The following is a 25,269-nucleotide window of genomic DNA, read 5'->3' on the forward strand; positions in this document are numbered from 1 at the left end:
TAACTTTTAAGTCTTCGTGTAAAATTTAATTAAGTGTTGATGCACTAATGTGGAGAATGTCCTCAATCTGCCTGCACGTAATTCGCCTATTAATAGTTATCAGTTTTCTAACATCGTCTATGTTTTCTTGGGTCCTGCTTGTAAAGGGTCGGCCCGGTCTTTCGTCGTCGTCTAAATTATAGTTGCCTCTTTGAAATTCCTTATACCACCTGAATACGGTAGAAACGGAAGGGCACTCTTTACCAAAAGCACCGAACATTTCCTCCTGGCACTCTTGGTAAGATAATCCACGTTTGAAATTATAATAGAAAATCACTCTGTGCTCGCGGTTACCCTTTTCACAATTGTTTCGATCTATTTACCGACTATCACTGCTGGCAGGCTCAGCAAACACATCATGTAAGAACTTGTAATTAGTGGCAGATAACCATACGCTCAGTCATACATGTCAAAGCTTGTTAGATTCCTTCCATTGCAAGACTTATGGAACAGCCTACGTATTGTAAAATGTATCCTTTTTCTAAAAATAAATACATCTTTCTCCAATATGAAGGACACTTGGGATCTCATATTGTCATCATTGCGGTATCGAGGGGCAAAGAAATATTTCTTTGGACATTAGTGTCATTAAGTAGAAATATGTACCATATGCTTTATAATTGTTGTAAGCAGTTTTAATAAACTATTACGGTATCTATTGTTTATGTTATATTGGGTAGTTGATTGACATTGACATACAGATGTAGTTGCATAATTGTTTTCCATCGTATTTTGTCGGAAACGTTCGTATTTGTCATGCTACTTCAGTCAACATTAGTACTTTTTGTACCGAGACTGACTGAAATAGCAAGACACGTTCGTACTTTGCCGTGAAAATACGATGGAAAATAATGATACACTACATCTGTATTTTCAAGGTGTATTGATATCTCGGAATACAATTATACTAAACCTAGAGTAATGATAAATATGAGGTATCAATATAACCTACACATAGACCCCTAAAATACCTATAAATTAAAATTTAACACTTTAAACGCGTTTTGTACACATATTTAGTAACACAAACGGGTCTACCGCGATATAATTTCATTGTTTTTACCTTTACTCCACTCGAGTCTTTCCGTGACCAAAGCTGGTGCAACTCAGCTGAAACGTCGGAAAAGGTAAAAACAATGAAATTATATCGCGGTAGACTCGTTTGTGTAATTAAATTATAATTTATAAACCAATGTATATTGCGTTGTTAGTCACAAGTCGATACAAATTGTTAGATATCACAAAGCACACACAAATAATAATTTGGAAAAAAAAACGGGTCGCAACATATTGAAAGTGCCAGATCGTAAGATTAAAGTGAAATAAATAAATACAGTGTAAAAAGCGTTGGCAATTAAAAATTAATGCAATTACTTTAAGACCTTCACCGTTAAACATAGCCATGAAATTGACCTCCTTATTAAGCCACAGACATATTCAGGAGACAGTAGACACCATACAATGTAACGACAACATTTACCGTATTGTACAGTCGCCATCAGATATATCGGAGCGACCAAGGCGCTCACAAATATCTGAACACGCCTCTATTGTCAAGGTGTTAAAGTGCTTCTTCAGATATTTTTGAGCATCTTTGCCGCTCCGATATATCTGTCTGGTGATTGTACAAAAGTTGAAGAATTATTCCCGTGGCCGAAATAAGAAGTCAAATTAATTATTAACTTTAAAGATCGAATTTCACATAAATCGTAAAGAAAATTGGGACACAACACAATTTACACCAATAGCAATGAAAACGTGTTACTATATATGTAGGTAAAAATCTTCGTACAAAGATAGTTTTATTAAAATAATATTTATGAAAAATTACATCTTCATAAAAAAGTAAATTTCTAATGTATTTAATATGCGCCCATTATACAGCTTAATCTATGTGAAACCGATTCTTTCAACCTTGCTTTTCACTCCACCAATTAATAAAGAACAAGGCCATCTTAAGTGGAGTTACAAGGTTACTCGTCACTTGGTAGCGAAATTATTTTATCTCATTTAAAACTAAGAATCCTACATTAAAATTGTATACTTAGTTCTGAATTCTAACTAAGAATACCCCGCAGAGAATTCTACATCAAAACCCCAAGATTAAACAAAAAAAATATTACTATAAAACTCGCAACGCTCACTGAATCCCCATGTAAAATAACCTCGCTACCTCGTAACAACACTATACCTGTAACGGCGGAGGCGGGACATTCACCAGCGGATAGCTCATCTGAAGAGCTATAGAGTTAGGCTGTGGCCCATCTAACTCTCCATCCAACGAATGAGACGACATCCTCAACTTCTGACTCTCATACGACGGCATGGATTGATGCATCGGCGATCCTCTATCTCTTTTATAATACTTATGAGCCGGTGAGACGGAGGAGCTCGGTTTCGGTTTCGCTAAAGGATTCATCGGAGTCATGTTTGGCGATAGCGGACTTCGCTTCGGACGCTCAATAGACCTTGGAGGTAACGGTGGGGGTGTGTTATCCAGACACGTTGTAGGGACCATTGGAACCGTGTTGTTGTGTACGTGTCGTCTTTTGTTAGTTTCATCTGAGTTTTGTCTGACCAAAGGTGGTGTGTTTTCTTGTTTATTGTTTTGTCTAGTCCTTAGATTCCTTAAGCTTTGTCCGGTCAAGTTGCTCAGAGATCTAGGTAGGCCGCTAAGAAAGCTGGTTGGTGGCGGTGAGCCGGCTGGCTTGTCGAGGTTGGTCTTGGTTCTTGAGAGTCGCGGAGTGGCCGGCGACGGTTCGAGCTATAGAAATTGTGTTAATTACAAAGCGTGGACATTGCAATATTTTGTGCTGAGATACCGAATGTGTTTTGGTGTAGTTTAAGGCAAAAATCCGGGCAAAATTTGGTCTTGTCTCAATTGATAAAATTACAAATCGACATTACGATCGGAACTTTATGGCAATATTAATAATTGAGACGTCTTATCGGAAAGATTAGCCTAATATTGTCATAGAAATAGACGCGTCGAAGAAAGAGAGGGAAGCCTTTGCCCAGCAGTGGGACATAACCGGCTAACAAATAATAATAACTAAGGCTAAATAAAACAGTATTATCAGACTATGAGACTTTATATATAGCATTTACAACGTATGCCCATTTTACTTAGAGACACAGTTCAAAAATATTTTACATACATTTTTAACGACTATTTCTTTAGACCAGGCAATCAAAGTCTTTGCTACAAATGTGCAGCTAAGTCAACAATTTCGTTTAAATAAATAATTGGATAGAGATTTTTTTTACATATGGCCGTACATATGGCGGGTGACAGAAGCCTATGGAAGAGACTGGTCAGCAACATTAGGACATGATGTCACGATCCTCAGCATTGAGGGAACGACTGATGATGATGATGATGATGAGAGATTTTTTTTTAAATACAGTATTTTACTATAAACGGATGTTTTATCAATAAGTAAAGTAACAAAATTAACACCAAATATGACAATTTATATAAAACTAGTTTTCGGTAACGATATCTCAACACAGTGAAATAGTGTTTCTATAAAATACTGCAATGTTTATTCAAAGTTGCAGATACCACCCCCACAGTGTGAGGCGAAAGCTTATTCGTATTAATTTGATGTCTGTTTCTATGCAAGTTTGTTTTTTATTACAAATTAAAACTTTACTCGAATCATAATTATTAATATTATTATATAATAATAACAGATTCTAAGCGTGAAAATGTCTTAAATACATCATACACAATCTCTGTTATAAGTATGAATATGAATGCTGTATCGAAAATAAATTTTAGTCTTAAATACATACGAATGTCAAACTTCATTAAAACATTCATTTTTGGTTTTCATTTTATGTATACGATTTACATTTATTTTTTCTTAAGGACAATAATACTTATTGAAATGTTTATATTGCCTCGATCCAAACAAAAGCATTTTTGCTACAAAGTCGTTCACCGACCGTTCAAAAAGAAAAATCACTCAAAAACAACCCTTAGCACAATATAAATAATATCACCCGGACGTCACGAACAAACATGCACAGAAGCGGACATGATAACATGGAATCGGACTGTGTCGTTCTTTAGAAAAAGGACCCTGGGGGCCCTTTTCTCAAAGAACACATTGAACCACATGGAGTTATTTACCGATGGTCGACCCTGTTAGGAGTTAGATGTACCGTGTTACATTGACAAATACACTTTCGCCTCGTTTGAGCCCAAAAAATGCTTAGTATTCCACTTACGTACCATTGTTCTAAAACTATCTAAAGAATTAAAGTACGGCCAACGGGCACGAGTAACTTGATGCATTGACCTTTCGTCATAGACTAGGAATCCTCGAGACGGAGTTTAGAGCAATTATTTCATGACACCGATGCTGCCAAAAATACGGGGGTGCGGGGGACGAGGTGAGCGAGGTCCCGTGCAGTCATTGGTCCGTTCAAGGACACGGACGTCACACAAAGACACTTTCGACTCGAAAATGGAGTGAAACTACCGTATTTGTGGCAGAGGGGGTAGAACAATGTTCAGTCTGGAGGATGTCTTGTCTGTGCCTTTCGTGCTTCGGTAACCTCACTTTAAATCAGTAGGAGACACATATGACATTTAACTACGACACATAGGTGGAAATTGCAATTTTGTAGGCCCAAAATAAAAACTTTTTGTGATACTGAAATCAAAATAAATGGCTGCAAAATAGTGATAAACCATCGAATTAAGTGAGCAAAAATGGTCTACTAATAACAAATTTACTGTGACTATTTTTACACGTGATGTTGCACTGAAAATGAATCCATACTCTGTGCTTGGTAAATTAAATGTATAACAAGCAAACATTGAATGAAGATTAACACAATGTTTGATTCGAAACAAGGAAAGAGCTCACGCAGATATATTCATGTCTTGAATTTTGGAGTAAATTTTAAGCGTATGGCATAGGAAATAGAACTCGTCAGATAATATTTGGAAAAAGTAAAAGAAATTGAAGCAAAACTATGCACAAGAGAAAGATTAAAGCTTTTTAGCTTGAACCCTTGGCAGTAGTAGTCATTTATTTTATCTATGGTACTTTAAAAGGTACAAGTTATATTATCTCTATACATATATGACTTGCACTTAAATTTTTCTTATCACTCATTATTAAAAAATAATGCGTAGAAAAGTGACATTATTGAGAAATTCGCTATCATGGGCATCAATTTACCACCAAAGCTAGTGAGCTTTGGTGGTAAATTAATGACTAACCTCTCAAAATTCAATTTCGTAAGTAAAGGCGGGATTCCACCAGTGTGCGGCACTGTGCGGCACAATTATATTCAGTACAAAAATGCTTGTGCCGGGCACCAGTAGAATCGCGCCTTGAGACGTTTATATTAACAATCGATACCATTGAGTTTCGTTTAGGAGCCGTCTTGTCCCAAAACCTAACTTAACTCATCACCAATTCCCCACCACTTGTATCCAAATAGTAAGCTACATAAATACGAGTAGTTTTCGATGAGAGTTTCAATTGGTATCTAAAATCGTCCACACGGTTAACTGACAATTCGTAAACCTTATTTTTAAGACGTAAGGTCTACCGATGGTCAGTTAAGTGTTGTTAGTACCTGTGGGGGATGTCCGGCGGTGATGGAGTCTATCTCGTGCTGGAGAGTGGCGCAACGTTGCTCGGAGGACTCCAGTTGCGCCTGCTTCCTTACGTCAGGCACTTTGGAGAGTTCGTCTGAAGAGGAATAATGGGTTATTATTATATGTATTATTCAGCAAAAAGACATTTATAATCTGAAAAACCAATTCTTCAGTAGGAAAATTCGTAAAATTCAAATTTTGTATGGGAGACAGATTCTTAGTGCATGCATTTTGAAATCAGACACCTTTTTCTACTGACGAAAATTGGTTTGCCGTATATTATGACTTTCTTATCACGCTTGCTAGTGCGTAGCACTCGTAGCAGACGCAAAGTCTACTAGATAGAAACAATAGTACGTGAAATTCAGTGAAATGGCTGGTAAATGCTTTCTTTTTCTAACAAGTGCTACAAAAATAGCTTAGTGTTACAAACATACATGATTTTATGTTTCTCAATACAGATATCAGTGACACACAATATCAAATGGATACTAGCAGATGGCATATTTCCACAATAACTAATAAGACTCTGCAAAACTTTACTGATGACTGACTGGCTCACTTGAAAAATAAAGACCATACGAAAAATAAAACTAAGCAGCACTCTTAGCTGTGTATTTGTGAACCTTATGTGTTTTGCAATAAGGTTTACAAAATATCAGTTAACAGTGTGAAGAATGGAATAGTAACGGACTACAATGACAATGACCATCTACTTTTGACTAAAACGAGCTGATTGTACATATCTAAGCATAACATAGCAGTAGACGACACATTACACATACATTTATACAAGGCTTGATAAGCAAGCGCTTATATTAGACTTGCCATGCCATCTGTTATATAAAAGTTGTGCTGTTCCTGGAATATTAATGTGTAATTTAGTACCTAATTAAGGGGGAACATTGATCTATTTTCGGTTTACAGATTTTAAAGAATGTATGATTTGGTTAGCATTTATAGTCCCGACATATAAGCCGTCCTCGAAATGTCGAAGGTAATTTTCCTTTATGTCAATATTCAGAAAGAAATGTGGGGACAGCGTTTGAATGGAAAAGGAGACGTCCACTTGCCTCTTAATTATACGCGATTACGTCCCGTTTTAAGTCAATAATAATCGTGAATTCAGTGTTAGAGTAATATTAGAATACTCACTGCGTAGCTCTCGGATGTATTTCTGCTCTTGCTCCAGCATCAATCTCATCGTGTGCACTTTGGACACCTCTAACTGCCTTTGTTTCTCCGGCTGTGGAACATAAAACATGTTTGTCAGTTCATATGCTTTTTAATCTTTTTTTTTTGCAATTACATAGTGAGTTTTGATTGTCATCTGACGACATAATTTTTGAGAGTATGAAGTTTGTGTTAACAACCGATGCTAGTGAGTTTTGGTTGGGTGCCGTTCTAACCCATCAAAACTTACTGAACAACTCATACCCAAGTCCCAACGGTCTCTGTCCGTAAAATTAGACAATCTAAGTATCTTATCTATAGATACTTTTGATGTGTAGTCTCATCCGCTACTCTTGATGCTAAGTGAAACATCTTCCTCGGTGATAACACACAATTAATTAACCTTATTCCGAAGACATAAGGCCCACAAATGGTCAATTAAGAGAGTTAATACGCCCTTGTAACATTTGCAAGTGTTACAATTTCATCAGCTGTGTAAACACTGCCTTGAACCTGAAGGCTTTTTCAAGTTATTTGGCAGACAATGTATGTAACGATACTAACGATGACTATATTATGTAAAATGCATTTGCTTTGTAACTAGTTTCATCTAGTTTGTTATTTATATTATGTACATATAACAATTGTGAAGGGATGACAATAGGTAAGTCTTTTTCTTTCTCATATAATAACTTGCAGCTGCAACTTATTTTTATTTCCATGCCATGAAATATTTGGAAGAAATTGGGTTCATTCGAAATCAAATTAGAAACAGTTTGTTTTGTCATGTATCAGTTTTTGTCTATTCCAAAATTGTTGTCACAAATAAGTGATACTTAAAGGTTTTTCTAAGACGATCTGTATCTTCTACAGTTTTAGATTTCCCCTCAGTGTCTCACTATCTGTACATCGGTAGAAACGACTGTTATCAGTGATAATCAGTAATAAAGTAATGATAATGACTCACGTTTACAGGCTGAGGCGCGGTGATAGGAGTTTTGTGGCGCGAGGTGTTCTGATGCACCGTCAGGACGGCGGTTGGGTTGGCTGAAATGTAAACGTAATTTTAATTTAATAAAATACATATAGTTGGTCAAGCAGATCTTGTCAGTAAAAACAGGCGGCGTATTTGAAAAATTTAGGCGCGCTGGGATATCGTTTCATAGAAAATTTGACTTTCGCGCCTTTTTCTATTGACAAGATCTGCTTGATCATCTATATATGTGTAGTTTTTCTATGGCCGTCGCTATATCCTGAGATATTTGTCAAATAACTGTGCCAGAGCATCGAAAGTATTATGATATTCAGGGATTTTGAGGCAAGCAAAGAATTAAGATTGCAAATAACAATAACATTCTAGATAACATTTTAGATAACAATAACACTATCATGTGTTTAGTCAGATAGCCATCACTACACCTTATAAAACAAAGTCCCCGCCGCGTCCGTCTGTTTGTATGTTAGCGATAATCTCAAGAACGGATTTTCATGCGGTTTTCACCTACCAAAAAAGTGATTCTTGAGGAAGGTTTAGGTGTATAATTTGTTAACTCGTGCGAAACCGGGGCGGGTCGCTAGTATGTTGATATAATATGTTACCTCGGATCATCATGACGACCTGCTGGTGCGTGTGGTGGTGGACAGGCACACCGTCAACCCGCAGGATGCGGTCGCCCGCCCGCAGCCCGGCGCGCCATGCCGCCCCGTGCTCTTTTACTGACTGCACGTATACTGGGTTGTCGCCTGAAATGTCAAAGAAGATCGATAAGGGACAAGTTTGGATACATTTCTCGATACCCTACTATATTTTCTTTCCACGGTAAATGAACGAAAATGCGTAGCGCGGGATGCATTTATTAAGAGCACCACACACACTAGCGGCTGCCGAGCGGTCGTCTGTGTCTATAGACCGACCGCTTAAATGAGTCCTCTAGTCAACTCTATGGCTGCTGCTCGACGCAACGTTAGCGCAACTGCGCAGCGACGCCATTTCCCATAGCGCTGACTAGACACCGACGCTCAAAAGACCTTAGTGTGGGGTCAAGTTTATTGTTAGTCTCATCATCATCCTCCTAGCGTTTGTCCCGTACTGTGACGGGGTTTGCTTTCCTACTTTTCTCCTTCCACTTCGCTCTATCCTGAACACCGCCGCCAACCCACAGGCGTGTAAATCTTTGGCGATGACGTTACGCCACCGCTGCCTTGGCTCTTGGGTCAGGTTAGTCCATAGACTAGGAATCCTCTAGACCGAGTTTAGAGCAATTATTTCATGCAACCGATGTTGCCAAAAATGCGGGGGTGCGCGGGACGATGTGAGCGAAGTTCCGTGCCGTGATTGGTCCGTTCAAAGACACGGACGTCACACAAAGACACTTTCGACTCGAACATAGAGTAAAATTACCGTATGCGTGGCAGAGGGGGTAGCGCGACTATGCTCAGTCTGGAGTATGTTTTGTCTGTGGGTTAATCTATTTGTTTGAACTCACCGGACACTTTCATGCCATATCCGTGCTCGTCGCGGACGACGGTGACAGTGAGCAGCTCATCGCCGCCCGGCGACCCTGCCCCGCCCAGCATCACCTGGAAAATAAAACAGATACGTCAATTATCAGACTACTTGAAGATAAAACCGAAAACATACATTCCTCATACACGCTCGCCCGTTTAGGGTGCTCTTGACCTAGCCTTTCTTCAGGATTTCCCCAATCTGATGAAGCGAAAGAGGTATGTCATGATCGTAGCAAGTGGAAATCCGTGGTATCTGCCTACCCCTCCGGATATAGGCGTGATTAAATGTATGTGCAAAACCTAAAACCAACGGGTTTGATATTAATGAATAAATCATTCATCATCATCATCAGCCTACTCTCGTCCACTGCTGGACATAGGCCTCTCCTATTGCACGCCATTGAGCACGATTTGCGGCAACTCTGATCCAGCTCTTGCCAGCCGCCTTGCGAATAAATCATTATTTTATGCCAAACCAATTGAGGACCGTACAAGGAAGAGTGGAGGGAACCAGATCGCGCGGCAGATCATCTATGCGCTGGACTGACCAAACAAAATCCACAGTGGGAAACCGCGTATCTGACTGTGCCAGACAGTCTACCAATAGGGAGAAATGGCGGGAAATCGTGCGAAGAGCTGTGTCCGCCTCTACTATCGATGCAGACGCTTCAACGTGACCACGACCGCTCTGTCAAGAGCGATACGACAGAGAAGAAGAAGAATTGAGAAAAGTCGAGTGGAAACCAAACATAGTGCGGCGTCACGATAGACCTCAAAAGGGATGACACGACCATGACATTATCTTCGGAAAGAGTGGTCTAATATTGCCATAGAACAAGATGCGGGGAAGAAAGAGAGGGAGGCCTTTGCCCAGCAGTCTAACATATTATGCAAACAAATAAATAAAATATTGGTAAGGAAGGAGAAGAAGTCACGTTAAGTAATGACATTGTTTACCAACAAGAGTTTTTTTTTTATGTTGGTAGAAGTAGAGTCTCATAAATCGAACCATGAGACTGCTGTGAATCGAAAATGTGAAGCATAGTTGTGACAACGTTGTGAGCTCGCGATATTTTCTTATCAATGCATTTTTTACTATTATCAAGTTTAGTTATATTGCAGTTTGGGGCCGCTCCAATGTTTATTTGGTCAACTACACCGCTTAGCAATCTGCATACATGCACATTCATTTACGCCTTTCCCGTATGCAAACAAGACGTGTCTGGTCCAAGTCTGCGTTCATGTTAATTTGATGACACTACACTTTCTACTAATTTCAGTCCCTTGACACGCTAACTAATTGCATATGTAAACTGCTGCCACACTACTCGACATCGACATAATGCGACCACACCGAGTACCAATGGTTATAGACCTGTCGGCGGCCGATCGTAAGATCAGGCATATCGTGAAATTCCTAGGCATATCGTGAAACGTGAAAATCTTTGACTCGTTCCTTGAGTCGACGGAGCCCCGCTACGCAGAGCTCCTATTTCTGGGCAGTTTGCCCTTCGGGCATCTGAAGCAACTTAACGAACCTATCTTACCTATATATTGGTTTATTGTGACTATCCTCAAAACAATACACAGGAACATTACGATCTGCCTGATCTTACGATCGGCCGCCGACAGACCGAGCGCTTAAATGACTCCTCGCCTGCGCGGTACGGGGGCGACGGGGTAGGACGACTAAGGGTGGCGGGGAAGGTGCGGGCGCCGTACGCCTGCCTTTAAGCGGTCGGTCTATATTGAAATGTGCCACACATTTTTACTGTGTAAGTACCTATATCTCGCATACATATTTATGATCCCGTCCGTACCGCGCTCCAAAAAGTAAAAACCAATTTGCCAGCGTCTAACCAGGCTCAGTCCAGTCGGTTATCAGATTTGGCTAACTTATGCAAATAGGGCACGAGGCACGAACCCACCTCATTAGGCAAGGCGCTGCTTGCATACTAACGGCTATATTAATTCACCATTGATGGAGCTTGTGTCTCGGTGATAAGGTTTAAGAAAAGTCATATAAAGCGTGGACTGTGGTACTTACAGATACCGAGCTGAGGGATTTTACCGCATATTAAGGTATAAGTGGTGTATGCTGCGATAGTTTATACCTGTGAAGTACCTAACTAAAGCTTAGGCTACTAGTGATTATGACAAAGCACAGTCGCCGTCAGATACGTATCGTAGCGGCCAAGGTGTTTAGGCGAACCCTACACGCCAATAAATATTGTGATAATTATCCTGATATTTATTATGTATCTTGGGCCGGATCACAGCACACCCTACACCATCAATACGGATCGCGTCAGTACGAAGCGTTCTTTGTACGAGGCAGACGTGATGGGCTCTAGACAGAGAAAAATTACTGACGCGATAAATATCAGACGCGACACTACACGCAAGATAAATATCACGACCCAGGATCGAAATATCGGACCCAGCAAAATATTGTGATCCGTCAATACACTACCCTACACGTCAATAAATATAATTGACGGATCACAATATGGATCTTGCGTGTAGGGTACGCCTAAGGATCTTGCGTATAGGGTTCAACCTTCGGTTCGTATACGGCGTATAGGGTTCGCCTTACAAACATCTGTGTAGGATAATGATTTATATTATAAAAACTATCTAATGACAGTAATGATCATCCCCGGGACTCAAACTATCTCCATAACACATTTTGGCGAGATTGATGCGCTCATGGGTCTTGAAGAAAGACTGAATAATCAAAAAAAAATAGTCCGAAAACGAAGCGTAGCTAGAAATAGTTTGTCTAAAATCAATGTGACATCCGCTTAACTAAGCACTGTCTAGTCAGAATCGTTACTAACCATTACGAAAACGCCTAGCGAAAACAAATACACTTGGGGGCTATTCATAAATTACGTCATTTCAAATTAGGGGGGGGGGGGTCTGGACATCGGATGACGGTAGCATGAAGTAGGAGGAAATGGGGTCATTAGAAGCATGATTTTTGGATGATTGTAGGGGGGGGGGGGGTCAAAAACGTCAAAAATCGATGACGTAATTTATGGACAGCCCCTTGGAGGTTATACTTGGAAACCTAATGCAATAATAGATAACTTGGCCAAACACGTTACAGATGATATTGTTACTATTGTATAATAACAGAAAGATCGTGCCCATCTCCGGCACGTATCGTATCGCTATCATCTATCAACTTGCGTAACAAGTAACAAGTTGCAAGATTGAATGAATGTTGTGTCATGTCTAATGTCGCTTATGATTTCGGTAATCTGATTATCGTTCTGATGCTGGTAAATATTTGTTGTTTCATATTTCATATTTCATAAGCTACATAATACTAATAAAAGAAATTAAAAGGTAGCTGTAATGTCGTATAAGGAAATCAAGGAGGCGGCCCTGGATAGAGTCAAATGGAGAGAGCTACACCGACAAGAGACTCTTAAATTTACGACGACATATTTCATATGCGCCGAGCTAACTAGGAGTCGAAGTGGTCGCCTTGGTCGAAATCGGCCGGAAGGATCATCATCATCATTTGTATTGTTTCATATTTCATATGCGCCGAGCTAACTAGGAGTCGAAGTGGTCGCCATGGCCGAAATCGGCCGGAAGGATCATCATCATCATTTGTATTGTTTCATATTTCATATGCGCCGAGCTAACTAGGAGTCGAAGTGGTCGCCATGGCCGAAATCGGCCGGAAGGATCATCATCATCATTTGTATTGTTTCATATTTCATATGCGCCGAGCTAACTAGGAGTCGAAGTGGTCGCCATGGCCGAAATCGGCCGGAAGGATCATCATCATCATTTGTATTGTTTCATATTTCATATGCGCCGAGCTAACTAGGAGTCGAAGTGGTCGCCATGGCCGAAATCGGCCGGAAGGATCATCATCATCATTTGTATTGTTTCATATTTCATATGCGCCGAGCTAACTAGGAGTCGAAGTGGTCGCCATGGCCGAAATCGGCCGGAAGGATCATCATCATCATTTGTATTGTTTCATATTTCATATGCGCCGAGCTAACTAGGAGTCGAAGTGGTCGCCATGGTCGAAATCGGCCGGAAGGATCATCATCATCATTTGTATTGTTTCATATTTCATATGCGCCGAGCTAACTAGGAGTCGAAGTGGTCGCCATGGCCGAAATCGGCCGGAAGGATCATCATCATCATTTGTGTTGTTTCATATTTCATATGCGCCGAGCTAACTAGGAGTCGAAGTGGTCGCCTTGGTCGAAATCGGCCGGAAGGATCATCATCATCATCATCATTTGTATTGTTTCATATTTCATATGCGCCGAGCTAACTAGGAGTCGAAGTGGTCGCCATGGTCGAAATCGGCCGGAAGGATCATCATCATCATCATCATCATCATTTGTATTGTTTCATATTTCATATGCGCCGAGCTAACTAGGAGTCGAAGTGGTCGCCATGGCCGAAATCGGCCGGAAGGATCATCATCATCATTTGTATTGTTTCATATTTCATATGCGCCGAGCTAACTAGGAGTCGAAGTGGTCGCCATGGTCGAAATCGGCCGGAAGGATCATCATCATCATCATCATTTGTGTTGTTTCATATTTCATATGCGCCGAGCTAACTAGGAGTCGAAGTGGTCGCCATGGCCGAAATCGGCCGGAAGGATCATCATCATCATTTGTATTGTTTCATATTTCATATGCGCCGAGCTAACTAGGAGTCGAAGTGGTCGCCATGGCCGAAATCGGCCGGAAGGATCATCATCATCATTTGTATTGTTTCATATTTCATATGCGCCGAGCTAACTAGGAGTCGAAGTGGTCGCCATGGTCGAAATCGGCCGGAAGGATCATCATCATCATCATCATTTGTGTTGTTTCATATTTCATATGCACCGAGCTACCTAAGAGTCGAAGTGGTCGCCTTGGTCGAAATCGGCCGGAAGGATCATCATCATCATTTGTGTTGTTTCATAAAATACGGGGGATAAATGTTGTTGGCACTTACACCATTATAAACTTTGATTTAACACTTGGCGACGTAAATACTAATAACAATACTACTTTATTTACACTTTGACGCAATGAGCTCGGCAGTACTGGCAGTACTACACATGGGGTTTAGCCAAGATGTCAATCGTTAATACAAAACGCCAATCAGCCTAACACTACATAAACAAAATAGAAGCCAGTACCTCTACCTAGTCCAATCAAATGTCTACTTCATTTTACGAAAATTGTAGTGTGAAGTTTCTTAACTTCTTGTCAGCCGGGCTAGCACATGATTGGCATGACAGTATCTCGCGGCGAGATAGACTATCCTTTCCTCTTTTATTAGCATAAAAAACCGGGCAAGTGCGAGTCGGACTCGCGCACGAAGGGTTCCGTAACATAATGCAAAAAAAAAAACAAAAAAAAGCAAAAAAAAAAAACGGTCACCCATCCAAGTACTGACCACTCCCGACGTTGCTTAACTTTGGTCAAAAATCACGTTTGTTGTATGGGAGCCCCATTTAAATCTTTATTTTATTCTGTTTTTAGTATTTGTTGTTATAGCGGCAACAGAAACACATCATCTGTGAAAATTTCAACTGTCTAGCTATCATGGTTCGTGACTTTCGTGAGATACAGCCTGGTGACAGACGGACGGACGGACGGACGGACGGACAGCGAAGTCTTAGTAATAGGGTCCCGTTTTACCCTTTGGGTACGGAACCCTAAAAAGACGGGTAGTATATCTCGGCGCGAGATACTATCGCGCCAATCATGTGCTAGGCTAGGCCTACAGACCTCATTAATTTATAAAAAAATATTCTTCTTCTTCTTCTCAGCATATTTGCGTCCACTGCTGAACATATGCCTCTTTCATGGATTTCCATGATGTTCTGTTTGCGGCGGCGGTTCTATGCCAGGTCGGCCCTGCCGTCTTTCAAATGTCGTCCGACCATCTGGATCGTGATTTTCCGTCCCTCCGGCTTCCCAGTCGAAAATATTATTAAAAAAACCGGGCAAGTGCGAGTCGGACTCGCGCACGAAGGGTTCCGTACCATAATGCAAAAAAAAAACATAAAAAAGCAAAAAAAAAAACGGTCACCCATCCAAGTACTGACCACTCCCGACGTTGCTTAACTAACTTTGGTCAAAAATCACGTTTGTTGTATGGGAGCCCCATTTAAATCTTTATTTTATTCTGTTTTTAGTATTTGTTGTTATAGCGGCAACAGAAATACAGCATCATCTGTGAAAATTTCAACTGTCTATCTATCACGGTTCGTGAGATACAGCCTGGTGACAGACGGACGGACGGACGGACAGCGAAGTCTTAGTAATAGGGTCCCGTTTTACCCTTTGGGTACGGAACCCTAAAAAATATTACTCAAAGCGTATTTTATCGTAATACCATTTTTTACGCCGCCCCTGCGTTCCGGTGTATATATCGGTGTAATATTCGTGTGGGGGACCACACGAATATTAATCCACACACCGCATTAACATACAATAACAAAAGCCAGACTGTTTGTCCGTCCGTGCAGCGATCGATCGCAGACGATGCGACGCCGGTGCACTGTGCGAATATTGTGGATGTTATCTCCAGTCCGAAACTTCCGAGTTCCGATGCTGAGTTGGCTTTACTATTGTCCTGGTAACTGGCGATTTCTAGACCTTATTATAAAGACATAAGGTGCACCTTCAGTCAGTAAGCGATCAAGTTAGACAGGTAAAACGGTGGGTGTCTTTCAAAAACGGTAGTTTTCAAACTAAGTTTGCTTTAACATTCGGGGGCCTATTTCAACCACTGTGATTATTCAATATCCTGACCAGTTTGGGGACGGAAAGGTAACGACCATAGTCTAATAAAACACTGTCTTCTCTTCCCTGGGCCCTATTTCTCGAACGATATTAGACTAATATTATTGGTCCACGAACCGTTATGGGTTGTCATGACAACACACTAATAATATTAGACTAATATCGTTTGAGAAATAGGCCCCAGAGGTACACAAGCCTACGTCACAATAACATGGCCGCTATATATAGCGCTATCGCATATTATCATATAGCGCTGTCGCATGATGACGTAGACTTGTGTCAGTCAGGTGACCTAGAAAAGACGGGAAGAGAGTACCAGGCGGAGTATATTATTATACCATGGTAACGGCGGTACCTAGCATCAACATTACTACTAAGCTACCAAGATTCTGAAAATCATAAATTATACTCTACAAATCTAGAATTTTGTAACTGCCCGATTCGAACTTTAAGATACGTCAATTAATAGATCTAGAAACGATATGGATTAGATGTGTCAGTGTCAAAAGTGACGTTTTTGTTTGAAGAAGCGTCACAATTGACACTGACATATGTAATATCGTTTCTAGATATAAATCGACTGTAATTTCGTAGATAGTTAAGACAATATTGCCAGTAATATCAGTGTCTTAAACACCTAGAACGTTGGAAGCAGTGACTATACTATAACAACGAGCATTCAAATGAACATCATTCCGTTTTCCTCAATGAACAACCTAAGCGTACGCGTAGGGGCGATCAAATTAAGCCTACAAAAGATATCGCGCTGTCGCCGTCCTGAGGGTTATGACAATACATTGTAGTCGCCATCAGATATATCGGAGCGGCCAAGGTGTTCACAATATCTGAACACGCACTCTAACGCCCTGACAATAGTGACAATAGATATTTGTGAGCGCCTTAGCTGCTCCGGTATATCTGATGGCGACTGTACTCGTTCACATTGTTAACTGATAATTTTTCAACCTTATCGCAAAGACATAAAGTCCATAGACGATCAGTTAAATGTTACTGTTAGTTCAAACAGCAATACTGTTAACCTGTCCATCGGTGGACCTTATGCTTTTTGAAATAAGGTTTACCGATGGACAGTTAACGGTGTGGGCGATTACACGTATGAACCCCGCACTGCATTAACAAATGCATTGTTTTGATCATTAGCAAGTGTGCGTAAGAGATCGTTAGACAACAATACATTGATTCATTCGTGAAGTAGTAGATTGATGGAGATGTGTCGTGTCTTTTACGTCGAAGAAACACAGTCAAAACATCAATTCATCCACCTTCAAATCAAGAGTGAACAGGCACCTTCTGGGCGAGCTCGCTCCATCGTAGGCCACGTCTACGCCTCGGCTAGTCTGTGGCCATGAGTAAGCCCATTCATAATAATAAAAAAAAATGTATTTGGTAAATAGGTCGCAAGAGCACTTTTATACGTTTAAAATTTACAAATTATCATACATTATCTAGAAAATTATATCGGCATTCTCTTGCAACTAAAAGTTTAGGTTTACTTACACACTTACACAGACCTCGGTACCCGAATAAAGCCTGACCTGACCAGTAATATATGATCATTGTCAAAAGGGCGCTGTTTTTCTCATGTATATGGTGACAGTTCATTATAATGAAAAAAAATAGTTCCAGTGATAATATATTATGTTACTGGTCAGGCTTTACATAAATATCGTGACTACTTTGAAAAAATCTCGTATCTCACCCTGATACTCAAAGTTGAAAGGCAGTAACTCTGTGATGCATCCCATACATAGGTACCACATTTTTGTTTTAATTGACAGAATAAGAACAAGTTTTTTTCAAAGTAGTGTCGATATGTATGTAGTTATATCTCAATTCTTTTGCCGTCGTCGGAAATGTCCGCGAAGTCGACAACGACGCGTAATTTTTAATAATATTGAATTTGGCTCTTATTTTATACTTGCTTTTGATGGGATACCGAGATTTCATCAACAGTCTATCGCTTTTTTACATTGAGCGATAGAATACACGGTAGCCAGTAAGTAGCGGCAGATAACGAAATAAGATAAACGATTTAAATAATGTTAAAACATACATTAAATTTGTAAACTCGACTAATGCAAATGCCGAACCGGCCAACCATCACCTACAGAATGGTTCCGGGAAATGTTTACGCCACGCTCGTGTCACGTTTAATGACCGATATATTCACAATGGCCGGTGTTTACAGCTATGTTCTATCTATACGGTAATTATTATTAGGCAGTGGACGGTCTACGAACGTGTCCCTATTATTAGCTCTATTGTTTTAGATTTTACCAAAAAATAAAGGAGATAGCATTATGACCAGTTGGTATTGCAGCAAGATTTTGCTTTTGATGGGATATCGAGATTTCATTAACAGTCTATTGCTCTTTTACATTGAGCGATAGAATACACGGTAGCCAGTAAGTAGCTGCAGATAACGAAATTATATTAAACAATATAAATAATGTTAAAACACATTCAATTTGTAAACTCGACTAATGCAAATGCCGAACCGGCCAACCATCACCTACAGAATGGTTCCGGGAAATGTTTACGCCACGCTCGTGTCACGTTTAATGACCGATATATTCACAATGGACGGTGTTTACAGATATGTTATAGAACACAGATAGAATAGATAGCTATTCGGTAATTATTATTAGATTTATTAGGCATTGCACGCCTACAAACGTGTCCCTATTATTAGCTCTATTGTAATATTTTTATCACAAATAACCGGTTTAACAAATTAATAATAATGTGCCATCAATTTAAGGAATTTACCAACTTTTGCTTTCTGATGCGGGCTGCATGTACACACTCGTAGAGAGACCCCGAGACAGGCAGAGAACGAGTGTGTACATGCAGCTCCCTTCTCGTCTCGCTTTTCCTTGTCTCGTCTCGCGCTTCTCCGATCGCGGCGAGATGCTCTCGACGAGTGTGCTGTACAGCCGACATGAGAAAAAATGTACGCGGTACTACTGTATAATACACAACTCACTATATAGGCATGCCTGTATGGGTAGCTGAGTTCTCTCTGATGTCTCCACGAACTCCATCATCAATATGACAAAACGTCTATTTCTGAAACAGTGTGTATTCTGATATTTTTGATAGCTTTGGCTGCTCCGATATATCTGATGGCGACTGTACGTAGGGGGCTATTCATAAATTACGTCATTTCAATTTAGGGGGGGGGGGGGGGGGTGTCTGGACATCGGATGACGGTAGGATGAAAGTAGGAGAAAATGGGATCATTTGAAGCATGATTTTTGGATGATTATAGGGGGGAGGGGGGTCAAAAATTGTCAAAAATCGATGACGTAATTTATGGATAGCCCCTAGGTATCCAAAGAAACAAATCCCGTTTCTAACTAGGCATCCAGAAATCGATGAACTTTTATTATTGCAGTATGTGAAACAGTTGCACAACTAAAATAAATATTCGCCTCCTCTGTTTATTTGTGTGTTCGCCGTATTATGGACTCTAATGCAATGTAAATACGGTTTGATTTAGAACGGAGCGAATGTTTTATTGCATTTGGAGCATATTCCGTGCTTCCTGTTATGGTTTTTCGTGGTTTATGTTGAGTAAGCAGTATGTTGACTTACTCGTACCTACTTGTTACAAAATAGTACCTACTTGAAAGTACAGTCAGCAGCAGAAGTTTCTAGGCGTGCGAGGTGCTCAAAATTACCTTGACACGCTTATTCTTAAAGCCGAGTAAAATGCAAATTTCTCCGAGATGGTAATACACATTTTCCAAGATGGTGGCGGTTCCTCGACCCCAAATATCAAATAGTATGGACATGAAAAAGATACCTTTACTTTAATTAACACATATACCAAATTTCAGGACTGTTCTAGATCTAGAGATTTCGAAGTTTATCCTAATCCGATTGTGCTGTGTGTTATTTGCGTATTTGTAAACATTTTATAAATCGGAATATGTGGGAATGAGTCACTCTACTGTACAATGTTTTGACTACTTTTTATCTATCCGCCGCGAGAGGTTAATAGCATTGACACCTAATTAAGTTGGGGGTGGAGCTATTTCTGGACCGATGATGATGTATTGTTACCATCATTTACTTAAAGTTTTTAAATTGTGGACACAAACTACCATTGTGGATAACACCAAGTCCTATATATTATATAGTAGGGAATTAAATTACGGAATTAGTTGAATAAAATCTTCTCATTCTCAGCTTGCCATAAGCTAGAACTAGCAGTTGCGTGCCGCTCGTGTTGTTTTGGTCAGCTGTGATGATGTGGTGACCAAAGATATTCCTAGCCTGCATTGAAGGACTTGAGTTCTGAACCCGTCAACGGCAAGAAGACTTCCTCGAAGCCCACTGCTGCCGAAGCTGTTAAAAATCCACATGTATAAGTACTTCTGTTCTGTTATATAGGTGATGTGCTGACGTGCTTAAAGTGCGCTCGAGTATTTAGCAAGAAGATAGGGTACGTAAACCACCTAAGGGCGCACCAGAGAGTGGATCAGCTACACTCTAATAACACGAGTTAAAAATTGCCTATTCCAGACCACATAGTGGCTGTGGCCGAAATCGGTCAGGAGAGGATCATCGTCATCATCTGTGGATTTTTTCTAATGCAATAAAACGAAATATAAAAAGAAGCTCTACGCAAACAGTTTTCAATTCACAACGCCGAACTACATTTTCTTTGTATCAAATACCATCGCACTTTCACTACCTCCATAGCCCACGTCATAAAGATGAGCAAAGCAAAGCAATAAAAGTAAAAACGGCTGATGGCTATAATTACCCGAGAAAAACCGTAAGTGTGCAGCTTACACATTCTTCGGCAGACTGGGCCTTTCATGGACCTTATTGTAAAGGCATAAGATCGATGGTCAGTCAGTTGTTGTTAGTACTTTCTTTGGCCTGATGACCGGAATGACTTTAATCCACCGATTTTTCACGCGACTAACGCTAATTGCAAAATACGGTGCTCTAATTATTGAAATTCAGAATTCCTTACACTTTTAGAAGGACGGGACGGACAGTGGAGTCTTAGTAATAGGGTCCCGTTTTTACCCTTTGGGTACGGAACCCTATAAAAAGGTAAAACGGCCTGGACTTCTGAAGATGTCGCGACGCAAGGTGTGCCTCTAACAAGTTACGACCCCGGGCTTATGCCAATATTTTTTTAAACGAAAAAGTAGACGAAATCTTACAGATTTCTAGATGAATCATCATAAATTTGGTTATTACTGTTATTAGCCAAAGGATAATAGGTCTAATGGATGGATAGAGGTGATCGCTCAACTTTCATAAACCAAAGCCAACAATCGCTGAAAAGCTAGCTAATGCCAAAATTAATTTTAGATGTTGCTGGAGTCTATATAATTGTCAGTGGGAGTCTATGAGTGTATCGCGAATTTACGGTGCAATACATGCATTTCTATTTGCTGGTACATGTATGATTTATATGATTATGCATTTTAGTGTATTCAGTGGCGTAGCTAGCATGGGTGGCACTGGCACCCGGTGCGGAAATTGTTGATGTCACCCTAAAATTCAATAAAAATTGAAAAATATATTTAGAGTAATTGTAATTTTTGTTAAATAGTTCAGTAAGTACTCCTTTCATTTTACGAATTTTTATAGGTGGCACTACTGATGTTCACAGTCGGGTGTCACCCCTCAATGGGTGACACCCGGGGCGGTCCGCCCCCGCCGCCCCCCCCTCGCTGCGCCACTGAGTGTATTGTCTGTCGGCTTTTCTAAGACTACTCTGGAGTGCGAGCGAGAGATAGGCAGGTAGGATGTCCCGCTCACACACCGGAGCGGCATGCGGATCCACATCAGAAGCTCCTCGCGTAATATAAACAAGAGCGAAGTAAAAGTGTACACTGTATAATAATAAAGTGTCTATTTTTACTCTACTCACATGAGTAATCATGTAAACGTAATACAAATAATTAGACCAGTGGTGGGCAAAGTACGGCCCGCGGGCCATCTGCGGCCCGCGAATGGATTTTATCCGGCCCGCGGCCGGTCCTATGAAATAATTAGTATATGGGCTATATGGTCAATGCCCACGATTATCACAAATCAAAATAAATTTTGGCTACAATGCCCGCCCTCCACTTAAATTTCCTAAGCTTTCTGGCCCTCCATGAAGAAAGTTTGCCCACCACTGAATTAGACAAATAGCTTGGCCGCGCTCCAACCGGGATATTTGAAATACAAATTATCAACTATGGAACAAAACGTGCTTTTGTTACTAAAGAATTGTTCATAAATCAAACTAGAGTTTTTGATGCCTTTAATACTCGAGAGTTATTTGTTTACTATGCTTTACGATTCACATAATTCACTGCAACAGTGTAATAAATTAAACTGAAATTTTTATATTATGTACTTACTACTAAGTATTGCGAAAATATCGCACAAAAATCTTACCATCAGAAGTAGCTAGGTTAAGGGGCCCACTGATTAACAGTCCGCCGCCGGACGGTATCGGCCTGTCAGTTAGAACAAAATTTTGACAGTTCCGAACAACTGACAGGCCGATACCGTCCGGCGGACTGTTAATCAGTGGGTACCTTTACAGTATTAGGTATAATTAGGTAAAAAAACTGGGCAAGTGCGAGTCGGACTCGCGCACGAAGGGTTCCGTACCATAAAGCAAAAAAAAACGGAAAAAAATGCAAAAAGAAAACGGTCACCCATCCAAGTACTGACCTCGCCCGACGTTGCTTAACTTTGGTCAAAAATCACGTTTGCTGTATGAGAGCCCCACTTAAATCTTTATTTTATTCTGTTTTTAGTATTTGTTGTTATAGCGGCAACAGAAATACATCATCTGTGAAAATTTCAACTGTCTAGCTATCACGGTTCGTGAGATACAGCCTGGTGACAGACAGACGGACGGACGGACGGACGGACGGACAGCGAAGTCTTAGTAATAGGGTCCCATTTTACCCTTTGGGTACGGAACCCTAAAAACATAACCCTTCATTTGGCTACACCGCAGTCGCTATAATCGCATAAAAAAAACATATGTCTGACGTCACACCAGAAAGGTATGCGGTTTATATTTGCTTTGTATAACGGTTGAATAATCGCAACGTTATCAAAGTCACTGTCACTAACACTAAAACTTATAGACCTTAATACAAAGCGATAAGACTCAAAATTTGTTGATTAATCTCGATAATGCTACTATAGTAAAATCAAAGACCTACGGCGGGTAGGAGTGAAAGAGAGCACACTACATATTCACGTGCAGCGAGCGTTTGATTCTACTATAACAGCAACACTGAACTGACTAATAATATACCTTTTGTCTTCGCAATAAGGGTTAAGAAAGATCAGTGATATAAGTGTACGGTAGAGGTATGAGTCAGCGCGCACAAAACTAGAACGTGACACCGTGACAGGGCATCTCGTTCTCACGGCACAGAACTATATAAACAATACCTTGACTTAGTTGCGTACGAATGTGATTTTCACAGTACAAGACGATTTTTTAGTGTTCCGTACAAAACTTTGTTCACGGAACACTTATGGGATCACTTCGGTCTTGTTTTTTTTTAGTTTTAGTGAATTTTCTATAAAATTCACTACAATATCGGCCACATTGTCAATTGGAACTCACGAAATATTCTGAAGTGTCACTGTCACTGCCTTTGAAGTTCTTGTTAAAAGTGAAAAAACCGGGCAAGTGCGAGTCGGACTCGCGCACGAAGGGTACCATAATACAAAAAAAAAAAAAAAAAAAAGCAAAAAAAAACGGTCACCCATCCAAGTACTGACCACTCCCGACGTTGCTTAACTTTGGTCAAAAATCACGTTTGTTGTATGGGAGCCCCATTTAAATCTTTATTTTATTCTGTTTTTAGTATTTGTTGTTATAGCGGCAACAGAAATACATCATCTGTGAAAATTTCAACTGTCTAGCTATCACGGTTCGTGAGATACAGCCTGGTGACAGACGGACAGCGAAGTCTTAGTAATAGGGTCCCGTTTTACCCTTTGGGTACGGAACCCTAAAAATTATAACTCTTTAAAGTCTCGCGTTTTGTACACATATTTAATTACACAAACGGGTCTACCGGGGGTTTTTATAAACTAATTTCGGGTAGTTTAGTGGTGTTTTATTAATATCTCCGTTGACATTTGTTGGGACGTCAGTCTTTCCGTGACCACAGCTGGTGCAATTCAGCTGAAACGTCGGAATTAAAGGTAAAAACAATGAAATTATATCGCGGTAGACCCGTTTGTGTAGTGAAAAAATTATATGACACAAATATATTAACAGAAACATAGAAGCGTGTCATATATTTTTGCGCAACGGTACCGTATTAAATTAAATAAACTTAGCTAGAAACATAAAGGGCCTACAGATTACCAGTTCGCCGGACGATATCAGCCTGTCAGTTGTTCGGAGCTGTCAAATTTTGCGTTTCACTGACAGGCCGATATCGTCCGGCGGACTGGTAATCAGTGGGCCCCTTAAGCCGTACCAATGTGTCCATGTCCATCGAATTTCGGCAGATACCTACATCTGTGACTAATTCCCTCGATAAAAGTCAGACACATCTGCCAGACGTCCTGAAGGCCACCATACAGATCTAACTTTAGCAAGGGATATACATAAAGTCAGAGTTCTGCAACGGTACACTGTATGTGAAGATTGTGAAGCCATACAAATGAGGTGAGAGATCGCATTGTCTAACAATATAACGGCAATAGGCGCCACTGTCAATATTTAGCGACCATTCGTACACTTTATTGCAAAGAGATAAGGTCTATTATAGACAGTTGACTGCATTGCTATTAGCACACAAGAAAGTGAGTTTATTTCGATCTGCGAAAAGCACCTCATACAATCCCGATGCGAAGTCAAAAAGTTAGGGTCTTAAAACTTTAAATCTGACTACTGTTACAAGTCCTTCTTGTTTTACATAATAACTATAGGCTATGACTATGAAGGAAAGATAAAAAGGAAATATAAAAAGCGAAAACTTGCTTTATCCGAAATTGAATAAACAAACACATCACGATACCATCGCCCACACTGTTAACTGTCCATCGGTAAACCTTATATATGTTACAAAATTTACAAAAAGCATAATGTTCACCCATGGACAGTTA

At 40.2% G+C, this 25,269-nt stretch overlaps 1 protein-coding gene across 1 annotated transcript in view; it reads right to left on the bottom strand.

The window, feature by feature from the left end:
* The window catches only part of LOC134675738 (uncharacterized), a 272,173-nt gene that overhangs the window by 219,247 nt on the left and 27,657 nt on the right, over window positions 1-25,269 (bottom strand). Inside the window, exons 2-7 of the mRNA XM_063534048.1 lie at window positions 9,322-9,415; window positions 8,435-8,578; window positions 7,803-7,882; window positions 6,818-6,908; window positions 5,641-5,756; window positions 2,231-2,803 (exon numbers count right to left, since the gene is read on the bottom strand). Of these exons, the coding sequence (XP_063390118.1) occupies window positions 2,231-2,803; window positions 5,641-5,756; window positions 6,818-6,908; window positions 7,803-7,882; window positions 8,435-8,578; window positions 9,322-9,412 (1,095 nt within the window). The 5' untranslated portion in view covers window positions 9,413-9,415. The remainder of the gene's footprint in view (window positions 1-2,230; window positions 2,804-5,640; window positions 5,757-6,817; window positions 6,909-7,802; window positions 7,883-8,434; window positions 8,579-9,321; window positions 9,416-25,269) is intronic.

Source organism: Cydia fagiglandana, chromosome 23 (genome assembly GCF_963556715.1).
Source record: "Cydia fagiglandana chromosome 23, ilCydFagi1.1, whole genome shotgun sequence".
NCBI lineage: Eukaryota > Metazoa > Arthropoda > Insecta > Lepidoptera > Tortricidae > Cydia > Cydia fagiglandana.